Raw genomic sequence first — 26,298 nt, 5'->3', positions numbered from 1 at the left:
CATAACTTTCTAAAATTCATATGTATGTATTACTTTTTTTTTTTACCAAGGTGGTAGACACTCAAGAAAAAAAAAAAAAGATACAGAGCAGAGGTTGTCAGCCATTTAGGAGTCACAGACCCCTTTGTAAACCTATAAGACCCTACGGTCCCTATTCCAAAATTTTGCCTCCAAGTTCCGTGAGCTCTAGACCCCAAATTAATATATAGGCAAGCAATGTGATAAGGATGATACTCAAGTTTCTGCTTCAGCAGCCTGGTGGACATTGGTTCCATTCATTGAGATGGGAAATATCTGAAAAAAGCAAGTTTGCTTGGTGGTACAGGTTGAATTTTGCCTTCCTCCCAACCCATATGTTGAAGTCCTAACCCCAAGTACCTCAGACTGTGACCTTATTAGGAGACAGGGTCTTGACAAAGGTAATTAAGTTAAAATGAGGTCACTAGGGTAGATTCTAATCCCTCATGGCTGGTGTCCTTATAGAAAGGGGAAATTTGGAGATAGACATGCACACAGGAAAAATGCCATGTAAAGATAAAGGCAGAGATCAGGGTGATGCTTATACAGGCTAAAGAATGCCAAAGATTGCCAGCAAACCACCCGAAGCTAGGAGAGAGGCATGGAACAGATTGCTCCTCACAGCCTTCAGAAGGAAGCAACTCTACCAACCTTGATCTTGGACATCTAGCCTCTAGAACTGTGAGATGATAGATTTCTCTTTTTTAAGCCATCCAGTCTGTGGTACTTTGTTACAGCAGCCCTAGCAAACTAATACACTTGGCATGGAGAGGACAACAACACGAGTTCAGTTTTGAACAGGCAGAGATAGAGGTAAGCAGGGGGACATCTAGATGGAAATATCCATTGAGCAGCTAGATCTACTCCATGAGGAAACTGAGAAAGAGAAGCCAGGGCTCTACCCTAGGACACAGAGGAACAAGTTTCCAGAAGGAATGGGCAGTCAGCCAGGTCAGATGCTGCAAGACAGAACAACTAAAATAGCAAGGAAATGTAAAATAGTGCTGCCACTATGGAAAAAAGTATAGAGGTTCCTCAAAAACTTAAAAATACAACTACCATATGATCCTGCAATCCCACTTCTGGGTATGTATCCAAAGGAAATGAAAACAGGATCTCGAAGAGACATCTGCACTCCCGTGTTCATTGCAGTATTATTCTCAATTGCCAAGATGAGGAAACAACCTAAACGCTCCTCAGTGGTTGAATGGATAACAAAGATGTGGTATATCCTTACAACCAAATCCTATGCAGCCTTAAAAAAGAAGGAAATTCTGTCATAGGCGACAATGTAGATGAAGCTGGAGGACATTATGCTAAATGAAATAGGCCGGTCAAAGAAGGACAAACACTGTATGATTCCACTTACGTGAAGTATCTAAAATAGCCAAATTCATAGAAACAGAGAGTAGAATGGTGGTTGCCAGGAGCTGGGGGAAGGGAGAAATGGGCAGTTGCTATTCAAAGGGTATAAAGTTTCAGTTCTGCAAGATGAATAAGTTCTAGAAATCCACTGTACAACACTGTGTCTATAGTTACCAATACTGTACTGTGCATTTAAAAACTTAAGAGTATAGATCTCACATTGCATTCTCACCACAATTTCTTAAAAAAAAGGAAAGAAAAAAGAAAGAACCTAAGAAGAATCTTTAGAAAGAAAATTGCGAAGAACCCAAACAAATTAGGCCACATAGAAGTTCCCAAGGACACATGGGAACCCTTTAGTTTCTAATTTGGGAAGCAACTTGGAATCTTTTTTTTTTCTCCTTGTTGTATTTTACTCCCCATCTGTTTCTCTGTAGTTTTTTGAAGTAAACTTAAAATCCTAAAAAAAATAAATCTTTAAAATCCTAAAATACATACATATGTACATAAGAAAAATGAAAAGTAAATAAATAAAATAAAACAGGAAGGAGAAACGATCCACAGATCTTTGTGGTCTTGGAGGGAGCAGTTTTTCAATGGACTGGCAGGCCAGACGGAAGCTAGATTCCCTGGGTTGAGGAACAGAGGCTAAGCTCTTTCTGGAAGCCCACCATGAGCAAAAGGGTAGGGTGGTTCACCTCCAGGGTGAGGAGAAGAAATTTTTCTTCAGAGTTTAGTGTTTTTTTTAAGTAGCTTCAACCAAAATGCTTATTTATATGCAGAAGAGGAGGAACAAAGGGGAGACTGAGAGGGAATCTGGAGTGACAACGTTGAGGAAGCTGAAGGAGATGATTTCCGTATGAAGAAGATGGATTCAACACCTAAAGAGGAAAAAAGGCACTTCTTCCTGAGGCAGGTCAATGAGTTAGAGTCCTTTCTGGTGGGGAGGAGGAAGCTGAGGGGAGAGGTGCCTGATTGCTTCCATTTCCTCTTCACATAAGAAGCCACGGCACCTGTTGAGAACTGGGGGGCCAGGACAGAAGAGAGGCTTAGGAGACAGTGAGGCTTGGTGGAGAAATGAAGGAAAAGGACAGGCCAGTGAAAGGACTGTGCAAAGGCATTCAGGGCACAGCTGAGATGTGCAGCCCAAATCTCCAACTGGGCTAAGCCATGCAAGGGAGAGCCATGAGAGCTGGAGAACGCAGGACAATAGGGTCAGTAATCAGGGTCAGAACAGAAAGTCGGAAGAGCCAACGGAAGGAAGGGAACGATTTTGGGTGGGATGGTTCCAGAAATGATGGGAGGCATGGCTCAGACTAGTTTGTTATTTCTCTACTGCTCCTAACAACAACAACTACCACATTTATGGAGCATTTATGGGCCAGGACGAAGTGACGCATTGAACCTTTACAATAAACCTGTGACACAGTTACTGGTATTATCCCCATGTCGCAGATGGAGAAAGGGGGCTCAGAAAGGTACAGCAACCTTTCCAAGGTCACAGTGCTACTCAGTGGCCATGCCTGGATTCAAACCAGGCAGTCTGGATCCTGCCTGCTTATACACTGCTTCTTGTTACCTTCTGGAAACCTCAGTGTCTGCAGATGTAAAATGGGGCTTGTAACGGAGCACCACGCAACACAAATGCCTGTCTGAGGTATATCTCATTATTTTTCTTTCAACAATATTTCATCATTTAGCTACTTTTCTGTTAAAATGCTAAATGTCAGTTTGCTCTCGTATTTCACAACTTAGATTAAAGGCTCCCCAAACTTCAAAACTATGTGTTCCAATTAGCACAGCAAGAAGTAGGATATGTTTTGAAAATGCCCAACACCAGACTCCAAGGCATTTTACGGGATGAACAACTGCAAAACTCTGCTCCTTGTCCCCCATCTCTGACCTCCCTCCCACCTCCCAGACCACAGCTCACCTCATGCAGGCTGCGACCTGCGTCTCCTCAGGCTCTTCAAAAACAAGCCCATCGCGTCATCTCCAGTATCTTCTGCACACAGCAAGAGCCATTGAAACAGGGAGTTCTCAGCTCTTACTGATAAAGGTGATTCCTTTCTACAACATCACAAGGAAAAAAATGTCCAAGAAAAGCCAGCGTTTATCAAAATCCTTTGGGTTTTTCCTAGACCTAAACAGGTTTGGTTAATTCACTATATTTTGAGGACTCGCTATGTATCATATTTTGCCAAGATCCTGTAAAGGAGGTCACAAAAGAAGACGTGAGATTAAAAAAGATTGATGATGGCAAGGAACTGAGAAGGAAATTTAAGAAACGGCTTGAAGTCAACCCAAAAAATCAAAAGCAGCTTTCTAACTTGTTCAAAGGAATACTTGTATTTCCAACTGACCCCAAAGGCCAGAGGAGCTGAGCAGGAACGGGGCCGAGGCGGCATTCCTCAAACCCAGGGGGCATAGCTTGAGGGCTGCTAAAATAATGAGGAAGACAGCGGTCATAACCAGACTCCCGATAAGGAGGCCCTCATGACTTCTCCCAAGCAGGCGTGTTCCAGCCGAGGCACTTTAATGGATCTGATAGCTATTCTTCCCCCTTTATCAGGAAAGGGCACATTCTCAGAAGCTAGGGTTTCCCAGCAGAGCGACCCAACAACTCTGCTGGTAAGCAGATAACCCACACCACGCTTGGTTGGAAAATCATTTTTAAACACACACACGCCCTATTTTTTTAAGCAAACATTCAAATCACAGTACCCAAGAGTGGTCTATTTTTGGTCTAGAGTACTGACCAAGATCACTAGACCATTTCTCTGCATTTCTTTGCGGGGGTTTTTCTTCTGCTTCGCCACCAACTACCTCTGTGATATTCAACAAGCCACTTCACCTCTCTGGGCGCTCCAGCCGAGGACCTTCATGCTTCTCAAAATTCCATAACTCCTTGACCTTCTCCAGCCCCATCTACAATTCACTCTGCATTGATGCTACTAGAGAGAAAAACACAAACACACCCTCCTGTGTCCAAAATCCAAAAAGCTCTGAAAACAAAATCCTTCATAACTCATTTCGTAGCAAAACCAAACCTGACAACCTCATTGGTAGCAAAACCCGTCCAGATCTCCTGTGACGCTGTCTACAACCTCTAGTCTGCGGAGTCTGCTGCATAAACATTAATATATTTGATTAAACCTCTCAGGGGACAATTACATATTTAGAGTTTAGGCCAAGGGCCCAAAGGGTTTCAGATGGTCACAACACTATGAGTGGATACAATTACTTTAGAGAAGAGGAATTGGAGGTTGGAGAAGGGTATGTCACCTGACCAGGGTCACACAGTTAAAAACTGCCAAGAGGCTGGACGAGAACCCAGGCAGATCCTGTTTCAGGGCGGTGCTCGTGACCGGTCCACACACTGCCTCTCAGCACTATTCTGGCAGAGCTAAGATCTTCTAGCTCCTGCAAAACGACCTCGTTTATTAAGTTAATTGTTTAAACATAGTTCAAATCAGTTATGTACACTAATAGAAGGGGAGAATGCAAAGCAGATCCTACGAAACAAAATCATCCTAAATTACATCTGGTTTTGGCTACAGAGACAACCAAAGTCACAGAACGTTTAAGACCATCCCCAACAGTGCCAGTTATTGAGAGCATTTGCCCAGACAAATTTAAAAAGCTTGAAACGTACGGCGAGAACAAATGAGCTCATATGGAAATTGGAAAACAATGAAGTCAGTATGTAAATAAGTGCTAAACTTTGTAGTGAAACTTCAGGCAGCTGCCAACTTCCAAACAAATTCCAAATAAACAGCTGCTACAGCCGCACCCTCCCTGACTCCGGGCCACGACTAGGCAGGGAGGGGACATCCAGATAGGATCTGCCTGGCGTGTGCGGAGTCTACCCACCCATTGCACAAAATCCCTCCCAATGCATACAGTCCCTCAAGTTACCTTTATTTTGTCAAAGCCCTTGAAATGCTACCACGATCCTGGAGCACAGGGCTCTGATTCCGGGCAGCAAAGACCACTTTGGGAACAGATGGAGGCCCAGGCAGCTTCCCCAGCAAAAAGCACATAGATGAGCAATGCCCAGCGACGAACCCCTGATTTACAGATGCATCTGGCTAAGAGGTCCCTTGAAAAATGCAGCTGTCTCTGAGGTTTCTGCAAAGACCTGTGTGAGACCAGCTGCACCTGGGGGATGCCACAATGGAGGTCTCAGGGCAGCAGCAGCACCCCAGGATCTGGAGACAGGTGTTTAGAGTGGGAGAGGGAAATAGGGAGGGGCAAGTACCCCAAGACTTCGAAAGATTGCCTGTGCCCAAGAAAGCTTCTCCCCCCCCAACCCCCTCCACAATACTTGGCTAAATGTGGCTTCAAATAGCTTTTGTTAGAAAACAACACATTCCTACGTCGCTTAATGACAGGGATACGTTCTGAGAAATACGATGTTAGGTGATTTCGCCGTTGCACAAACATCATAGAATATACTGACACAAACCTAGACGGTATAGCCTCCTACACAACTAGGCTGGATGGTACTAATCTGATGGGACCACTATCCTCTATGTGGTCTGTCATTGACCAAAACTTTGGCATGCAGCACGTTATTGCCAAATGCGATGAGTAAACCTTGATTGCAGCTTGGTTCAAAATTTTAAACAATAATAAAAATTTTAAAACAGCTATAAAGGATATTTTGAGGACAATTGAGGAAACAAGGTTAGACAGTATTCCAGACTTACTGTTTATTTTCTTAGGTATGATGACAGTATTGTGGCTATATAGAAGGAAGTCCTTAATCCTGCCAGATACACGGTAGAGGTATTTAGGGTGAAATGTAACAATGCCTACAACTTGATTTCAAATAGTTCAGCAAAAAAAGTGGATAGATAGGTGGATGGATAGATAGATAGGCAGATAGGGTGAGCAAGTGAACATAGCAAAATGTTGAATCTAAGCGTTAGTATACAGTGTCCATTTTACTATTCTTTCTACTTTTCTGTAATAAAAGTTCATGAAGTCCCATTTTATCATTTTTTTAAAACGTATTCTTTGTGGGAACCTAATTATCATTTTTAATGGGAAAAGCATTTCAATTTTCCACCCAGTTACTCAAAAACGAATGTTTGGAGCACAACCCATCCTTAAGCTGCAGTTTCTCTGCATAGGTACTATAGGAGTTGAGAAAGGAAATAATTAGTAGGATCCAGGAAGAAAAAGGACTTTAGATTCGGTTTCAAAAGAAAAGCTGAATTGGGCTGGACAAAAAGGGAACAAACATTCTTGACAGGCAGGAAGTTGGGGGACAAAACCAGATCACTCATGCACCCCAGGTAGCTACTAGAACAAAGGACTGAAACTAGGGTGACGTCAACATAAAGAAAAAAGAAACTTAAAAATGATGGAAACTGTAAATATTTACCATCACAGCTTTCAATTTAAACTAGAGGGGGGAAAACTAACTTTACAGAGGCAGAGAGTCTCCAACATTCTCCACAACTGTCTCAGGTTCACCACTTGAAGTTATTTCTAAAGGCTCCAGAACTCCCTGACCAGACGTAACGCCCCAAGGGCACCAAACAATTGAACACAAACAGCTACAGCCCCACAGCTCATCCTTGGGAAAGGATTAACTTTAGGGTCCCAGTGTTTGGAGAAGCCAAGGATCTCAACTTCTGGACTCTTCCTGAATCTTCCTGAGTACCTCAAACAATGGTGTGCCTTCAGAAGACAACAGAAGCCTCACCTGACCTTGCCTCACCCCAGACTAGGGCAAGGTCAGCTTGCTAGTATCTGCATTGGGACACAGGCCAGGAAGCCACCAAGCATGCCTCTAAGGCAGAGGTCCCCAAGCAGTGGGGCACATCAGGGTGTCCTCAGAGACGGGTATAAGCAAGGGTAATGCCCAAGAGGCTATAGGGACCGGGAGAGCTCAGCACTTTGGACCCCAGCTGAATCTCCCCCCTCCTTTTTTCCTGTTCTCCTGCCCCCTCCCCCATCTCTCTTCCTTCTTTTGCTATTTTCAGTGTCCATTTGGGGATTTTTTAAGTCTTTAATTACCAGTAGCACTGTCTGTCTCCCAGGGAGGGCCTGGGTGGTTGGCGGACAGGAGTGGAGAGACACTCTGTGGACCCTCCTGCACATTTCAAATTGTAAATTATATCCATTCAAGAAAGAAATGGAAATTTTAAACAGTCATTTGCTTGATATAACTTTAAAGCAATGGTACTTCAGAAATTTAATATTCACTTCAGATTCTTTTGCAAAAGGCAGTGTGTTATGAAGGAGTTGCTACATTAAGATCATTGTAAGACAGCATTTACTGAGCATTTGCAAGGCATCGGGTATTGTTCTAAACGCTTCATGCACAATCTCATTTCATTTCCACAACATCTGTAAGGTAGGTTGTCTCATTGCCCCCATTTGCAGATGAGAAAAATGAGGCACATGGGGCTTCAATAACAAGTCCTAACATGTGGTAGGACAGGACCCAACCCAGGCAATGTGACCCGGGGCCACATTATTTAACTGCCTCTGTAAGAGCGGAGGTGGCCTTCAGTTTTCTCTAGTGAGTGACACACACCTCACAGACAGGCAGGTTTAACCAACAACAACTGACCACAAGCTGCCAGGTCTATAGGGAGCGGAGCTGACAGACCCTCACCAAATGCACTGCCCTCAGGCCACAGATTCCTAACAGATCGGTTCGTGCACATTCCTTGTAAGAGGCCAAGCAGGGACTAGGTTAGAAATTATTTCAACTACAGAAGGAAGCTAAACGGCAAGTGCCAGAACAAAACCACCAAATAGGAAGAAGAGGACAAGCCCAGAATGGCCTGTTTCTGGCAGAAACAGCAAGAGTGGGGCGAGGGGAGGAGGTCTGTTAGGAACCAGGGACTCTCCTGGAGCTTCACAGACAGGGAGCTGGGGCAGAGGACCGGGCCTCCTGGAGCCAGGTCCCTGGTTTCTGGGTACAGCCCGCCCTTGCCAGGGTAGGAGTCCAGCTAAGTAAATTCCACCATGTGGAAGACAACACAAACCCACCATGGGGGGAAACATGCGGATATTGCTGAGCTGGCAGGAGCTAAGCAAGCGCTTCAAAAAGGAAGACTGGCCCAGCACCCAGCCCGGCAGAGGCAGACAGTGACCGATTCTCCCGTGGAGGGTTGGGGGCTCACCATCCCACATATAAGGCCTCTGGGATGGTCAACGACTTTACCACCAACTGCTAATAGAAGCAAACCTTCCTCGAGTGCTTATTCATGTGCCCCGCGTTTTTACTGGCATTATCTTTATTTTTAATCTTCATAACTCTTAGAGAGGTGTTATTATTAAACCCATCTTAGAAATAGAGACATGATAGAACAAAGTGTTGAAATCAGGGTCACTCACCTGGGGAAAGGCCAGGATTTGAACCGAGGTCTTTTACAAGCAGGGCCCAAGCTCTGAACCACGCTGCTCCCTAGAAAGAAAGGAGGCAAGGGCAGAAGCCAGCTTTTTCTTGGCTGCACTGTATTCATTCGACTTGCTTCTTAGCTCTGAGACCGCAGGCAAGTCAATTAACTTCCCCATGCCTCAGTTTCCTCATCTATAACAGACAGATGATAATAGACTTGTTTCTGAGCATTAAAGGAGATGAGTGTGCCTAACACAGAGTAAGTGCTAATAAATGTTAGCTATTATTGCTGGGTTGATTGTTAGCAGTGACAATAAGTGTAAATGCCCATGATTGTCACAAAGTTTACAGCTCAGCTGGGGATACAAAACCAATATGCAGGAAAGGAGGATAAATCACAGGAGCCAGTCAGGAGGAGGCGGTGTCAAATGTAGAGGACAGAATAAATACCTAAGCCCTGGAGGTGAGGGAGCAGCCGCCACAACAGTGCTCCCCAGGCAGCACCACGGGGCCAGTCCCACAACCCTGACGGCAGCCCAATGTTTCTCTTCCTTCCAGGAACAGACAGCGGATAATGATTAAACAGAACGCTACAAAAGTCCTAAGCACAGGGTTTTCCCATTAGTCACAGGTTAAGTTAGGCAGGGTTCCTGCAAGAGCGGCATGTGGCCTGCCTTCTGGGAATACGGCAAGTGGGAAACAAACATGAGTAATTGGAGCGCCAAGGTTCTGTGCCCGGGGAAGTCTCCACAAGTGCTGTTAGAGCAAGAGCAAGGCAAGAGAGGGCCTCGCAAGGAAAATAAAGACCTCTCTGGAAAGATTAAACAGAAGTAACTAGGAAAACTCTAGACATAGAGGAGCTGATTTTAAGGAGAAGAAATGAATGTGAAAATCACTAGCATGAAACTCTATAAATAAGAACTCTGAAAACCAGTAGTAAGGATTAAACACGTAGAAAAATATGATTAATAATAGTCACGTACTGATGCATACTTTGTATGTTACTAGTCCAAGCACTTTACAGTATGAATTCATTTAACCTTTTACAATAACCTTCAGAGGTGGGTGCTGTTGTTTTCAACCCCATTTTACAGATATGAAAACTACAGCACAGAGAAGTCAAGTAATTTATATCAGGTCAAACAGCTAGCAAGTAGCAGAGGTGGGATTTAATCCAGGCAGCCTGGCTCCAGAGCCCCATACTCCGCTCTCTTGTCTCTGAAGTATGGCAGTGAAAGTACTGATATTCAGTAAAGTTCCACGAAATGGGATTATCTATAGCTCATCTCTAGTTGAGTGAGAGTCTTAAATAGAAATCTATGGGTAATCGTTACTGATCTAATTCAACAATAAATCTAGAATAACAACGGTTTTTCCCAGTGAGTCAGTTATTGAGAAGGGAAGGTGCATTTAAGTTATAGTCTCTCCAAGTCAACATATGTCCAAGTTATATTCTCATCAAGCACTAATTTCAAAAAAAAAAAATTCTGCCACCATTTATAAGAAGCAAAATTAAAAAGCCATCCCGAGCTACATTTAACACTGTCGAACTGTTGATTACTTCTCGGAAATCCTAAACTTCCTTTTGACTTTTAAAACAATAAGAGCAATTTGTATGAAGGGCTCAGATTTGCCATTTCCCTTTGTCTAAAATTACTCGATTGTTAACGATAAATGTTAAATGAAGAAATAAACATAAACTAGTATTTGGAGCTAACATGAGCTCAGTTGTATTGAAGAAAAAGATACCAAAATGTCTACACTAGTTATCTCTGAGTGGTAAGATTATAAGTTACTTTTCTTTTCAGCATTTTGTATCTTATGTTGGTGGAACTTGGGGGTATTTTTTTCTTTTTCTACTTTTTGTCTTTTCTAAGATATCTTGATGGTAATCACTACAGTCGTTTTTTAAAAACTGCACATAAAAAGTTTCAACAAAAATAATCCATAACCAACCTATAAATGAAAATTTGGGTGAGTTTACTCTGAGCTGAAATCTGAGGACCATGGCCCGGGGCCTTTCTTCCCGAAGGAAGAAAGGGCACCAAAGAAGTGGGGTGCACAGAATGCTTATATACCCCCAAATAGGATGTTTCACATAGGATTGAAATATCCCTTTTACAATAGTCGCGAGACTGCTCTGTCGGCACAGCGATTGATGGAAACAACAGGTAGGTCTGCTGTCTGGGTGAACACAGCAGGGTGGCAGTCTGCTGTCTGGAGCTGGGTGGTCACAGGTGAGCTGGGTGGTCAAAGGTGAGCACAGCAATCAGTTCATAGCCTAACGAAAGATGCTTATCCTTAAGGAAATGCCAATGTTGGGGGAAGTTGCACCTTTATCTTAAGGCCATTTGTTCTTGCCATAGGAAATGTTTCAAAGCAGATATGCAATGCGTGCTCAATGGCCACAGTCAGGCCCTTTTGGAAAAAACAAAGTCAGGCTGAATTAGGTTTATACCAAATGGCTTCCTCATATACTCCAATATATCCTGTTGCTTGCCATTTTTATTTGTCAAAAGTCAAAAAGGAACCTTCACTACTATTTGGTTGAACCCTATGAAACTGTTGTCACCGTAGGGTAAAAATAGTAGAATACTGACAATTTCATACGGCTCAACCTAACAGTAATATTAATGTAAGGAGGTAAACCAGAATACTGGAAATCCTTAGTAAGGAGACTGCCTATACCTGCAATCCACAACATTTACATCCTAAATATTTCCACTGACTGGAGGCAGAGACAATACTGTGAAATCTCTGGTCTACACAGTAGGAGAGAAGGTTCAAAGAAAACCACACCGTGGTATAACTTCTACTTTCTCACACTATAAAACACAATGTAAATACATAAACAATAAGGCACTGGCCTGAGAATTTCTTTTCCTTCCTCACTATATTTTTCTAAATGCCTTGAGTCTTTAGCTAAATAGTAAACCACAATAATTTCAAAAAGAATATTCTAGGCACAATGTTTTAATATTATGAGTTGATTTTTTCCAATTGGGAAGACTTGACTATTTCATTTTTCCAAAAACCATGTCTCCATCAACAACTGGGTGTCCTACATTTCCATTCAATTCTGATACCAACTACCTGGTGTTAGCGCAAAACCCACAGATTTAAGGACTCAGTCCCACAAAACTGCCCCTACTTCAGATGCCATTTGCAAATGGTGTCCCGAGGCTAACTGACTAGAAATTTGGGGGTTCCCATGATCTCCCTCAGATTCAACAATTTGATAGAATGACTCACAGAACTCAGGAAAGTGAGCTACTTACAACTGCAGTTTTATTATAAAGGATAAATGGCCAAATGGAAGAGATGCACAGGGCAAAGTGTGGGTGGAGGGGGGACTGAAGAGCTTCCATGGTTTCTCCAGACACATCATCCTCCCAGCACAATCACGTGTTCACCAACCCAGAAGCTCCCTTAGCATCCTTGTTTCAGAGTTTTTATGGAAGTTTCATTACATAGGCATGATTGATTGAATCATTGGTCACTGGCAATTAACTCAATCACCAGCCCTTCTTCCTTCCCCAAGATCAGGGGTGGAGCTGAAACTTCCAACCCTGTAATCATGTAGGCAGTCCCCTCTGGCAACCAGTCCCCATCCTGAAGCTCTCTGGGGGCCCACCGAGAGTCATCTCATTAGCATGAACTCTGGTCTGGTCTAAAAGAGTTCATTATGAATAACAAAGGACACTCCTATCTTTCAGAAAATTCTAAGGGTTTCAGGAATTCTGTGCCAGGAACCAGGGACAAAGACCAAATATATGTATTTTTTTATTAGACCACATTGACCCAAAATCAAGTCTTGACTCATTTATATATCAAGACGCAGCACTGAACAGCGTGATCAACTGTTTTATCATATGGTTCAAGCAACAAATTCTCTTTCCCACTTTGAAGTCTTCCCCCTCCTATTCCACCCTCAACCAGACACTGAGACACATCAAGTCAACTGCCTGTGTAATTACTATTTCCATAATATGTAGGCACCTAATGCACACTAAACGACTTTCAAATGGGTTCGTTTCCTCCTCCCAAATCTATTTGGTCACATTATAAGAAATCAAGGGACTAAGAAAACAGACTTGCCAGAAGTGACACAGAGATGGAGCCCTTAGCCAAGCAGGGTTTTTATAAATGACTCCAGTGCTGAGCTGCATGTCTTATTCAAAGCCACTGCCCTAAACACTGATGGCCAACACTGCCCTTCTGACCTGGGGAGAGAAGAAAACAATGAGAACGTGACCAACAATGGGGCTAAAAAATGGAAATGCACAACAGGCTTCTGAAAATAAATGTTTAACGAGGAAGAATTCAGGAGTCAAGCAGATCTGTACAATTTCAGAGGAGTTACTTGAACTGAAGACACATACACAATTAGCTAGCTTTTACTATTAATGAGCACTTCTTGGCCTTCACACCATCAAAACCGTACACTGCACTTACTTCATGATGTTAATTTCCCAGCACTCCTTAAACTTTGAAAAATTGCTTCTATCTATACATCATATGTGTTATATTAAACCTATACACTATATAGGTCATATTGGTATTACTTACAAAGGACTATATTATTCATTTGAGCCTCCAAACAACTCAGAGAGGTATAAAGAACAGATATTCTCTCTCTCTCTCTCTCTCCCCTCAGATGAGGAAACAGAACAGCAATCTCAGCTGCCTTGCTGAAAGTATGTGGGCCATGTCTCAAACTCAGGTCATACGGAGCTCAGCATCTCGGGCCTTTCCATCACATCGCGAAGTCTGAGGGCCTCTTCTGGTCCCCTATCCTCCACTCCACCCCATCCTCAGCCCCCCACTGCCTACACAATAGAGTGCATACTTTCATGAGCTCCACAGCCTAACTTCAGCCTCCCCTCTGCAGTCTCATCTCATGCAATTTTCACAGAGGAACTCTCTGTCTACACTGGGTCTGCACTGATTTTTCCTGTCCTACCTCCACACCTTTGCCCAGGCTGTTCCTTCTGTGGGGCATGCCATCCCCTGCACTTGTTTTAAGGTCCACTTAAAATGGCACATTTCAGGCTGTGAAGTCTTTTCCACCCCTCTTATCAGAAGGCAAGCTCTCCCCGTGATCCCACGCAGCACTTTGTCTGTGGTCCTCTGACGATAGCAAACACATTCTCCGTTATTCTATAACGATTAGTATTCATAGCTTATCTTCCCCTTCTCAATCACAAGTTTGCGGAGGACAGAAACCAAGTTTGTTGTTCCTTTTACACACCTACACAATGCCTAACAGTATCCCAGATAAGGCCCTCCCTTTTCAATGAATTGCACACTGCTTATAAGAAGTATCCATATGTTTTACCTGCAAAGACTATTAAGGCACTGACTTGGCAATCACGCATGTGAAGTAAGTTTTACCCTCAAAACCCAGCTTCTTGGCTCTGTTACCTAGCTTTAAGCAAGGTGCAACGCCTCTTTTCTATCGGCTGTTGTTTTGTGTTTTGCCTTTAATAGAGGAGGAGGAGGTTGGAAAGAATTGAGGAAGCAGCAAAAGCACTCAGGCCATACAAGCATATAGCACAAACATGCAAAGAAAAATGCAGGAATGCCTGTTCGTTAGCCATCTGCCACTTTACCAACGCCAGGAAATTCTGGGCTGCCGTTTTTTATAACATAGATAATTCGCATGATTGTGTTGGAGACTTCCAGCTATGAGGAGCTGTTAGAACATTTGAAAATTAGTGTTCCCAAGTTATATCGTGAGACAGAAAGTCCAGCGAATTCTTCAAACATCCCGGCCTTACAGGAATCTCAAAGAAACACAGTATGTTTGTATATACGCATGGGGGAGGAAGGCTCGGCATGTTACCGATATTGAAAAGAATTTTTGTTTGTTTGTTTTTAACGCTACTTATCACATGACATTTTATGTATAGCTTCTTTATCGGTCTTGAACCACTCAGCTAAACTTCTCTGGCCAGTTCAGAAGGGTAACGGCATAACTGCCTAATTGGTGTCTTTTCAGGAAACTGAAATCGATTTTTCCTTAATATCTCCCTTATGCCAAAATTTTATAAAAATCTTTTATAAACCTAATGGCATATAAATTGAATTACTCCCTTCAAATATTTACTCTAAAAGCAAACGGGCAATCCCTGAAGAACTCCTTGGATATCTGCCCATTTTCCATTAAAAATAAAATCTATATTCAATTTATAAGATGAGTTGGTTTACCTGTTAAGTGGATGGATCTGCAATAAAAAAGTAAAAAATAAATAAATAAATATAAAGCCTTCTTTCTACCAGTGGTGCTGAGCACGGAGGACATGCAATTCACATAACACGAAGAGCACTTGAGAACAACGGATGCACCTAGCTTTGGCTTCCCCTCATCTGTGACTTAGCGAGACCGTCCACTTCTCTTTGTCTTGGTTATTCCTCTCTAAGTCTGTTTCCTCATCTCTACAAACCTGGTCAAGCAATGCAAATATCTGAGCATGTCTTATACGCTCTGCTGCCTCAAGGAGCTCTAGTTAGACAAAACCCAGCTGTAACACTGCATAAACTATACATTAAATAACATGGAATGGATGCAACGTGTGTCGTTGCATGGACTTGACATGTATACTGACAGGAGGAGATAAAATCAGTGAGAATACCTATGAAAGGTTTCCTGGAAGTGTTGTCCTTGATCCCAGCTTGAAGGGAGCTGGGTGGAGAACAGGATATAAATAGCCCAGGAAGAGGAGAGGGATTTCCAGGTTAAGAGAAACACAACACACCTATTTCTTCCACCTTTTATCTCCTCCACTTACCTTTGATACTTAGGCACTGTCACCTGGGAATGTGTTAGAAAAGCAAAATCTCCAGTCCCTTCCCAGGCCCGCAGACTCAGACACTCTGGGGCAGGCCCAGCAATCTGCATTTGAACCAGCCCTCAGTTAATTCTGACGCTGCTCAAGTTTGGGAACCACTGCTGTAGCTTCACTTGCTCTCACCTCCTCTCTTCCATGGCCACCAGTTTTCTTCACATGGCTGACGCCAACATTTTTGCAAGTCTAAGTTTAAACTTCATTTCCTCCAGAAAGTCTTGCTCAACCTGTCCTGCACTCTCGTCCCACCCCAGCCCCAGGTTAGGTACTTTGGTCCTGTGCCATACCTTCCTTATCAAGGTCCCAATGACACGTTATCGTTACTGCCTGCTTTATCCTCCTCCCTGTTGGCTCCATAAAGACACAGACTGAATCCATTTGGTTCACATCACTTCACCCCCAGTGCCCTGCACAGTAAGGCACTGTGCTAATATTTGCTGAATGAATAAACAATTCAGAGAATTAACTTGTGAAACAAAGGTATAAAGAAGAGGTATAAAGTATTATAAAATTAGGAATATGATACACATGCAATTAATAGGTGCTTTTGAAGTACTGGTTATAGAAACACAACTGAATTTAGTTTGTCTTTGAAAAGAGCTTCTGAATAGATTTGGGTTTTAAAAACCTTTGCACTAAAAATTGTCACTAACACTTCCAGATTTTTCCACTTCAGGCTTTTGGAGCAATATGGCTCACTGAGGCTGGCAGACAAAACAGCCTTTTACCAATTCGGGAGGGGAGGGGGTGAGGAGACTCAAAGCTAAAATTTGTGGATGAATATTGGAAAGCGTTACTCTTCACTTTATTATAAAGAAAAAGCCTCAGGCCAAGTCAGAACACCTGGATTTAGCTCTGGCTTCCTTCCTTCCTTCAAATATTTAAGTGTCTGCTCTGTCCCAGGTCCTGTGCTTGGATCTGAGCCTTGGACACTGACCAAGGCACACACAGGCCCTCTTTTACCAAACCTAATGGTCTACTCCTCCACCCAGCCTACGGCCATTCCTGACTCTCACAGACCACTAAACCTCTTGGTGCTCAGTTTCCCCATCTGCAAAGAGAGGTGGTTAATTACAAGATGACCACCAAGTCTCCTCTGTCTCTCAAACTATATGACTAAGATCAACACAATGACTCTCATAAGTCAGTTAACCAAAGTCACTCCTCTCAGGGCCTGCTCACCCTGAGGGAGAGAACTGAGAAACGGGACCCTGGAAGTGAGGACCAAGCGCAAACACAGGCCAAGGGACCTCGCCAGCCGCAGCAGGGCTGGATCCACAGCTCTAACATAATGGGAAGAGTCATAGAGTAAAGAAACCTGCTGAAGTCCTGGCTAGGCCAACCCAGTTCCGTCATCTGCTGAATAAGCTTTAAGGAGATTGTCAAGGTCCCTGTCAGCCCTGATGGTACAGGATCCTACTTCCTCACGCCCACATGTGTTTTGTCCAACACTACCAGGCAATTAACTCAATTCTGACACCACCTACCTGGAGACAAGAGTCAGATCCCATAGGCTAAGGGCTCAGTCCTACAAGATGGCCCCCTTACCCCACACACACTTCCAATGCCAGCTACAAGTCCAGGCTATCACCTGTGCTTCTGACGAACAGGTTATAGATCGCAGATTCCCACAACTCCCTCCTTGGGTTGGATTAACTTGCTAGAGCGGCTCACAGAACTCAGAGAGACACTTTACTTACTAGATCACTGGCTTATTATGAAAGTCTGTAACTCAGGAACAGCCAGATGGAAGAGATGCATAGCGCAAGGTATGGGGAAATGGCACAGAGCTTCCACGCTCTCTGGGCACGCCACTCTCCCTGCATCTCCACGTGCTCACCAACACAGAAGCTCATCAAATCTTGTGGTTCAAGAGTTTTTACAGATCTTAATCTCCAGCCCCACCCCACCCTGCAACTTCCCCTTCCCTGAAGTCAGCAGGTAGGGCTGAAAGTTCCAACTCTAACCATGTGATGTTTCTGCTGCCCAGCCTGCATCCTGAGGCTTTCTAGAGACCCAACCCTAAGTCACCTTATTAGCATACATTCAAAGGGGCTCCTTATAAATGACAAAAAAACACTCCTATCACGCAGGAAATTCCAAGAATTTGAGGAGATTTGTGCCAGGAACAGGGAAAAAGACCAAATATATTTCTTATTATACCACACTCATCATAAGATTCTACTTCATCAAGATACTCACCAGTGATCAATGAGAAGATGAACAACAACCAGTCTGACGCTGGATAATCAAAAAGCATGTCAATAGGATAATTACATCAAATACTAAGGGAAAACTGTCAAAATTTTGTGACTATACCTATAGACTGGGTAGAGATAAACCAACTGGGGAATCTTCCAAAATTCTTCCAAAAGAGTATCACATTCTCCCCCTATGAATGTAATGGTTTCTTTCCTATTTTCCTTTTCTCCTTCCTTGCCTAATTTTGGTAGCTAATGGCTCAGGCCCACATATCCCCTACATCCTGAGAGAACTCCTTGCCAAGCCTGCTGGTCCCTATTCCTCCTTCCCTGGGCCTTGGGCACTGCCCAACACGGCCTCCTCAAACTCCCCCTGCCCATCACACAGCCAGCCTCAGTATCTGGGGCTTGGGACACCTCAAGTAATGGCAGAGGACCTGAAAGGAAAATCCTGGAGCAGTTAGGAACTATGTCCCATCTGATGGCTATGAAGGGTTAGTATTTCGTTAAAGACAAAATAATAATAACATACTTTTTTAGCACTTACTATGTGCCAAGCACTGCACCATGCACTCTCATGTTTTATTTCACGTAATCATCGCAACAACCCCATGAGGCAACTCCGCCATATTTTCTCCATAATACCAATGAGGAAAGTTGTTTAAAGACTTTTTTCCATCTGTACAATAGGCACTTTATCAGTGGTTGGAACGTAGTTATACACAGGACTGTGCGAACAAAATGGGGGGAGATGAAGGGAGGGGAGAACTGGCAGCTGTTTGGGACCCTGGGATGAGCAAGGGCAAGAACGCAGGGGTCTTGGGGTATTAAGAAGGAGGAATGAAGAACCCGTTCCCCTGAGTTCAAGTTTGGCCAAAGGATCCTCAAGGCGAGATGACTGGGCACAGGAACTCAGTTTGCCCAGGATGTCCACCACGCTCTAGCCATCCCTCCCTCCCCAAAACATCCCTTGGGCGAATTAGGTTTCTTTACTCCCTTACAAAGAGAGCTGTGTCAATAACTAGCAGAGGAAAGCAGAGGAGAAATTCAGCCCAACTCCTCCATCAAGTTTCCATCATAATGGGCACCCATCCCTAAAGCCAGCTAGAAGAAACAAAATCTCAGCTTTTCCCAGGTATCTCTATTTTACTAGATTCCACACTAGAATACCAAAGCAGTGCTTCTTTTCGCGAAGCGCCACTCGTTTGACTTTCTCCATAGGATATTTTCCTATTTTTAGCAGTTTTACACTTGCCCCAAAGACGTGAACAGATGAGTCAGAGAAAAGGAAATTCAGGACCACAATCTCTTATCCAAAAACCTGGAGGTCAGACGTGCTTCAGAGGTCAGACGTTGTTTGAAATTCAGACTTTGTGATTCTAGAAAGGTAATACAACGCACTTAGTACACATTATGTAACACTCAGAAATCAAACTCTGATATTACTGCAGCAAAACTTAGCAACATTCAAATTAAAGGAGATAAGTATATACTATACAATCTCACATTGGCTCAGGTCAGGTTTTACCACCAACAGAGTATGCAAAAAGCCTCAAAAAAACTTTTGGCTTTCAAAGCTTTTTGGATTTCAGAATTGTCCATACAGGATTACAGACATGTGCAAATGGCTTAAATACTAGAAAAAATAGTCAACCTACTAGTAATCAAAGACATACAAATTAAAACAATCAAGGTACCAATTTTTGCCTTACAAATTAGCAAATATGTTTTCCAGAGAAAATGCCAATGGTGTGAAAAGTGAGTCCTTTGACCATTGCTATAAGAATGTAAACTGGGACAACCTTCAGGTCACCAAAACTTGCGTCATCCATGACCTCAAAAACATGAATACCTTTGACCCTAAAATTTCCTTTTCAGGAACCCATTTTCTGTGAAATTCACTGATATCTAGACAAAGCTTTACACATGGATGTTCACTGAAACAATAAGTTTTCAAATTCATTTGAAAATAATTAACAACTGAAATCTCCTAAAATGGAGGCAGAATGAATCCATATAATAGAATATTATACAGCCATTTTTTGAGTGTGTAGGGAAATAGAGAAACTTTCATGCATAATATTAGGTGAAAAACACAGGATGCAAAATTTTATTTGCATTATGAGCCTACCCAAGTAAAGAACAGAGGAGAAAAGACCAGAATGAAATACGCTAACAGGGTGAGCGCTTTGGAATAACGAGATCAAAGGTGATTCTCTCCCCTTCTCTCTAGACTTTAAATCTTTGGGGGAATTTTCCAAAAATATCAAGAGTACTGTATTCTAGCTGAGGGGAAATGGGGACAAGAAGGCTTGACTATTTAACTCCCAGTCGATGGCAGCAAACTCAAGTATCTGAGGTATGACTCCGGGCTTTTATAAATTTACAAGGAACCGATCATTGCAAAACCATCACCACCTCCAGAATGAACACTTTACAGTCTATGTGGTCTACATTTATTAGATAGTTTGGTTGACATCATTATATAAATCCAGCTTAATGGGCACTTCAGGAAAGAAATATAGAAAAAGGTAAAAGATATATGCCACTTTGGCATTTGTCAAGACCTTTCAGAGACATCAGCTCATTTCATCCTCATTAGCAGCCAGTAGGGCAGATAAAGATTGGCACATGCCTATTATATGGATAAGAAAATGGAGGCAGAGAGAGCCACACTCCCAAAAGGGGCAGGGGCTCTTCATGGCTTTTGACATCACGTACAGGTATCTAACTTAGAGCTTGATGCTCTCTCCACTATACCATGCCCTTACCCTATTACTTAGTGATTCTTTATACACAGAATGAGAAGAAATTTCTCACTCAAACGAAAAGCAAAGTGATTTACTAATAACAAGAGTAGGCTTCAGAATTGAACAGATGTGTCTCAAGGTCAAAACTCAACTTCCATATTTGAGTGAATTTTCCAGTTTAACTTCTCAGAAACTCAATTTCTTCGTCAGGCATAAAATTATGTAGCTGACAGGATGTTGTAAGAATTAAATGATTTGAGTACTTAGACAAAGGCCTGACACAAAACAGGTATAATAAACATTGCATTCCTTCCTCCAAAAAGAGCAAAGCGTCCACAGTGTACTAATTCCAAATTCCAGTGTTAGTCCTTGTTAGTCACACCAGACTCATTATTCTATGTGCTTTCAGCAGCCTACCAAATCTTCACCAACTACTGAGGTAAACACCCTAAAATTACTACAAACCATTCAACATAATAATTCTAACCAATGACAGTTTAAATCATTTTTTGTCAGTTTTAAATAATTTCCCTTTTGTCCCAATAGTAATTAAACATCAACATCAGAGCCAAACAATTCTTTAAAAAGTGATGATGAAATTTTTTTCTGTCATCTGGGGCTTTGGCCTCTCTCATTCAAATTCAACCACAGAAACTCCCAAATAGTTGGCTTGATTAATTTCTATTTTGAGGGTGGGGGGAAGGAGAATGGGGGAAGGATGGGCATTTCTCAAATTTTTCATTTCCTCTTTAAATTAAACCAGGGCATGGAAGCCCAAGCTCCCAGGGAGGGCGCTTTCTCAAAACATTCTGTCCACTCACTACGTATTATGTGGATGTACCGCTGGGTAGCTACCTGGCCGAAGGGAAACCCAGAATTTAATAAAGATTATCTTTGGATCTAAAGGAGGAATCAGGAGGCTGGATGGAAGCCCACAGGGCCCAAGCAGAGTCCACTTCTCATGTCACCAAGCTCTGGTCCTTTTCTGCCCACGCTACTCAAAGGCCACGCCCATTGTCTGGTAGAGAAACTAACAAGCCCAAAGGTTAAGTAACTAGAGAACTTAAGGACATAAATAAGCCAAGAGGTGGAAAATCGTCCCTTCTGGTGCTGTGGTATATAGTTTCCAAAGCCGATACTATGAGACAGAAGTTTAAGGAGACTCTTCTGCTAGGCAGGAAGTGAAAGAGACGTTGCCACTATTGACCATGAAGTCATTTGTCCTTCTTTTCTCCGCTTCCCGACTTCTGATAACCACATGCTTACAATTTTACGACGTCCTAAACTCCCTTTCTTAGAATCTCAACAAGACTGCTAAAGTTGATTTCTGTTCTATCTTCTCTCTTGGCAGCAGTGGGGTGCAAAGGAAAGAGAATGAACTTCGGAATCAAGCAGACTGGGTTATCAAAGATAAAGATGCATATAAGGATAGACCCATAACACACGCACTAGTGATTCTGCTTCTCGGACTGAATGCTGACTGATACACTACCTATGTGATGTTGGGCCAATTGTTTAACCTCTCTGGGCCTCAGTGCCTCACTGGAAATAAGAACTTCACAGGGTTGTGAGAAATAAGTGTAAAAATGAATACGGAGTGCCCAACTCAAAGCTTGGCACATAGCAGGCACTCAACAGTGCTTCCCATCTCTTTCTCCCTACTTCTCTAAAATATTTCCTACAAACATTAACACTGTCTTAGATTCCAAGGGGACCAGAGGACGGCTGGTCAGGGCATCTTTTCTCCATGCAGGCCTCAAGTCATGCTGGCACATTTGTACTCTGTACCTTTTCCTTTTTAGATACCTCATTCTTCTAAAGTGTTGCTTTCATCAAAAAGGTTACCATGCAATTAGATGAGAGCTTCCTTCATCACATTCCAGTCTGAAGAGCAGGATACTGCTCAGAGATCCATCGAAACACAAACTTACTCCACTGTTGGATGTCTCCTGCTAATGGCTGATTGGATGCATCACGTGCTGAATTTTTAACAATTTTACTCCCAGGTTAAGCTCTTCAAATTCTGGAGCAACCAATTCCAGCCCTCTAAGTACTGTCTACAACCTGGGGTGCAATTGAACCTGGTGATGCACCTACCTGTCTCAGCAACGAAACTCAGGGTGAAAACCAAAATCTCCCATCCAACAATGCATGTCACTAGCTGCCATTTCCCCAGGGTGGATGGCTGAAGGAAATACGGGTCTGCTAATAAAGTCTCAGGGGAGATATTATTCATCCCATCCCGTCTAACATATTCTGGTTTCTATGAAAAAGTGAAAGCCAATGTGATAAGCCAGTTTAAAAGCTGTAAACAACTGGAATCTTCTCAGGAGTGAAGAGTAGAGTCTGTGTTCTTACGGAGGAGATAGTCACCATTGGAAGGCTTCCAATTGCTTATTATCTGGACCTGCAGAGGAGCTGCTCAAGCTTGGAAGAGCTTGCTGACGTAAGATTCTAGGCTGTGGTAACCCCAATTTGCCCTAGAAGATATACGTTTATTGTTATTTTTTAACTACCGCTGTAAGGCAGCAATTAAGAGGGGAAACGATGGGAAGGAATCCCCGGTGTCTCTAGTTATAAAAACAAGAGTATGAAACAGAACTTCTGTAAAAGTGACACCTCCTCTTAGATTTCAATTAAAAACTCCTGCTCCAAATACATCACTGGGGACAACACTTTATCATCTCTGCTGGTGGCTTCCTGCTCTGACCACAGAAGGTTCCTTTTGTGGTGACAGGTTTCGGCTCAAAAAAAAAACACGTAAGTTTACAAACGTGCCTTCCCTTTTTCCAAGCCTCATTTATCCAGTATATGTGAGAAGAAATCTGAAATCCCCAACCTGTTACAAGAATCCATCAACCACTAAAACAAATAAAAACTTGGAAAGGAAAGGAATTGGAACTCCCCAAGGTTTTAAGATTTCTTTTTTAAAGGGGGGGGGGGTTAGGCAGTGACAGGGCAGTCGGTCCCCTCGTGTCAAGATCTATCGCTCGCCGGGCCTTTGAGGAAAAGGGCGACAAGAAAGGGGTCCGCAGGGCTCCCAGGCGCCCCGCCCAGGCGGAAGCGCACCCGAGGAAGGCAAGACCAGGCCGGGTCCCTACACCCCAGACAGCTCAAAAGTCGGGGCGGCGGGTAACAACTACTCAGAGGAGCCGGCGAGGGGAAGGCTGGAGCCCGGCAGGCGGGAAGGGAGGGACGGGAGCCATCGCCACGCGCCGCGCCTAGCCCGGGCCACCCCCCGGGAGCCAGATGTTCAGCGCCGGATCCCACGGCTGTGCCAGCACCAGGGCAGCTCGGGGCACAGCGTGGCTGCCGTCCCGATCCCTCGCCTCCTCCTGCGCGCCCCGGTCCCAAGAGGGCACTCACCCGGGGCCACCAGTGGCGAACTCACGGCGCCTCCCACGAAGACAGCAGCGGCGAAGACGGCTGACCCCGGGAGTCCCCGCGGAGCCATCGCCGCGTCCCTGCGCCCACCTTCCCGGGGCGCCGCGTCCCGGGCTTCGGGAGGCGATGCAGCTCTGGAGCCGGCGCGCAGACCGAGTGCCAGGGCTCGGCCTCCGCGCGCTGCAAACCCCGCGCCGCCAGGGACCCTCCTCTCCGGCCCCACCCACCTCGGCTCAGCCCTGCCTCTCCCCGCCCAGCCCCGGGCTCCGCCTGCCCCGGCGCGAGGCCTCCCTCTGGCCCCGGCCCGGGCACGCCTACCTCTGCCTGGCCCCGCCTCGCCTCGCCTCGCCTCGCCTCTCCCCGCCGTGCCCGCTTCCTTTCTAAATCCAGCCGCAGCTTCAGGCGCCCGGATTAGACCAGGGTCCCGCCCCTCCTGCTCCGCCCACGGTGGCCCGACCCCTCCTCTTCTCGTAGCGCCCGCTTCCTTTCCGAGCCCGGCCCGACCGTAGCCGCCCGGATCTGAGAGGGATCTGGGGGCGGGGGCTGGGTCCCCGGTGCCTGTCCTCCCGGGCGCTGGGACCAGCGGGCGTGGGACGAGGAAAAGAGAGCAGGGCAGGAAGCTGTGGACAGGCATGGCCAGCGTTAGAGGGGGCACGGTCTATTTTCTCTGTTGGCAACTCTATCCAGCAGGCATTGCCCTCAGGGACTGGTCTAGGAAGGGGCGCTGCGCTGGACGTTAAGTTCCACCGTTTGAAAATTGAGGAAAAATGGCAAATCAATTAAATTTCTTCCTATCTCTGCTTCCATTTAAGCTGCTCCTATTGGAGAAAAGACCTCTACACACCTTCAGGATCAACTTGCTTTTTTTGTTCTTTTATCGTGTGTCCACGTTGCACCTTCCAAACCCTTCCACGAAGTAGCTCTTCAAGTGCCCGGTCACTTATTAACTGTTTATATCCTCACATTAGCTCCGTGAGGTGAGTAGCAAACCCACGATGGCCGAGCCACCGTGATATATTGAAATTAAATTGTCTTCATTGTGTTTGCTCATTGCTGTGCCCTCAGCGCCCGGCTCAGTGACAGCACACAATAAGAGATCAGAGTGGTTTTTGAAGTTGAATCATCAGCACAAGCATCGATTGGACTCAGAGCCTTTCTTTGAGTAGTTCCCTCTTTACTGCCATTTAGAGACTCCTGAAACCAAGCGGTCAAGCCTGGAGCAAATGCTAAGAACACCAGCAAGGCGAGGGGGTGGGGTCTGGGGATTTTCACAGAATGCAGCTCTTCCTCCGCCTGGCTGATAGCCTCCAATTTTCAAAGGAGGACTATTTCTCTTCTCGCTGAGTTCTCAGTAGAGTCTGCTAGACTCTTAGAAACATTTGCACTGGTGTGGAAATTCCCACTGACAGAAGCTCGGCCACTACAGATGGCTGGGGCTGAAGGGTGAAGCCTCTGCTCTTTGAAGCCAAAGGCAGGACGCTGTGTGTCCTGTGCACAGTTGTCCGCACGTCCTGCAATCTGGCAGGCCAAGCGGTTTTATACCAACATAAAAACTGAGAATTGCTGCAGAGGAAAGAGGTCCGTGTGAGTTTCTAACTAAAAAGCGGAGAGAGTCCTGGGCCTAGAAATTAAACTGTAAGTTATAAGTTGTAGCCAGAAGTAGCGACATAATTTGTGGAGCCCAGTGTAAAATGAAAATGCAGAGCCTTTTGTTCAAAAATTATTAAGAATTTCATGATGGCAAGAGTAGAACATTAAATCAATTGTGGAGCCCTTCTAAGCATGTGGCCTTCTGCAACTACACAGGTCACACACCCACAGAGCCAGCTCTAGTTTTAGAACTTAGAATGTAGCACAATGCTTAGACCAAGATATCTATTCAAAACGTAAAATACTATTTTAAAGTTGAATAATGTTTCACTCTTTTCCCACGGATTGAACTTACTCTTAAAAAGATAGGATAATTTTTAACAATCCATTTGAATTGGATGTCTGCATATGGCTCTCTAGAAATACAAGTGTAATCCAGTACTGTCGTGCGTTGCTTAACAACGAGGATATGTTCTGAGAAATGCATCATTAGACAATTTCATCATTGTGTGAACATCATAGAACTGAAGGGAACGAAATTTGCTGCCCCAAAATATATCTTTTGAACATGAGGATTATTTTAGACTGATTATTTTTAAGAAACAAAAGACTCAGAAAGTTATTCTTGCTACCTTCCCCTTAACTGCCTAAAAGAATTCAGATTAAAAAGCCTGTCTCAGGAAAGGTGCTATGACCTTAGCATAACATGGACTAGGTGGTAGACAGGGAGGAACCCAGAAAAGCCTGTGTGTTGGGCTCCCCTCTGTGTTCTTCTG

At 44.1% G+C, this 26,298-nt stretch overlaps 1 protein-coding gene across 2 annotated transcripts in view; it reads right to left on the bottom strand.

Moving 5' to 3' along the window:
* RELL1 (RELT like 1) overlaps positions 1–24,162 on the bottom strand; it is a 60,743-nt gene extending 36,581 nt beyond the window's left edge. Inside the window, exons 1-2 of one of the 2 annotated variants that reach the window (XM_070612981.1) lie at positions 23,915–24,107; positions 3,317–3,453 (exon numbers count right to left, since the gene is read on the bottom strand). Coding sequence is in view for 1 of the 2 variants with exons in the window: in XM_070612982.1 (XP_070469083.1) it covers positions 23,915–24,002 (88 nt within the window). In the remaining variant the exon portion in view is untranslated. Of the gene's footprint in view, positions 1–3,316; positions 3,454–23,914 lie in introns of both variants that reach the window. The other variant, XM_070612982.1, reaches the window with a different exon arrangement.
* Positions 24,163–26,298: the final 2,136 nt, after the last annotated feature.

The sequence above is a fragment of the Equus przewalskii genome, chromosome 3 (assembly GCF_037783145.1).
Source record: "Equus przewalskii isolate Varuska chromosome 3, EquPr2, whole genome shotgun sequence".
NCBI lineage: Eukaryota > Metazoa > Chordata > Mammalia > Perissodactyla > Equidae > Equus > Equus przewalskii.
This window is presented reverse-complemented; position numbering and strand designations above follow the sequence as displayed.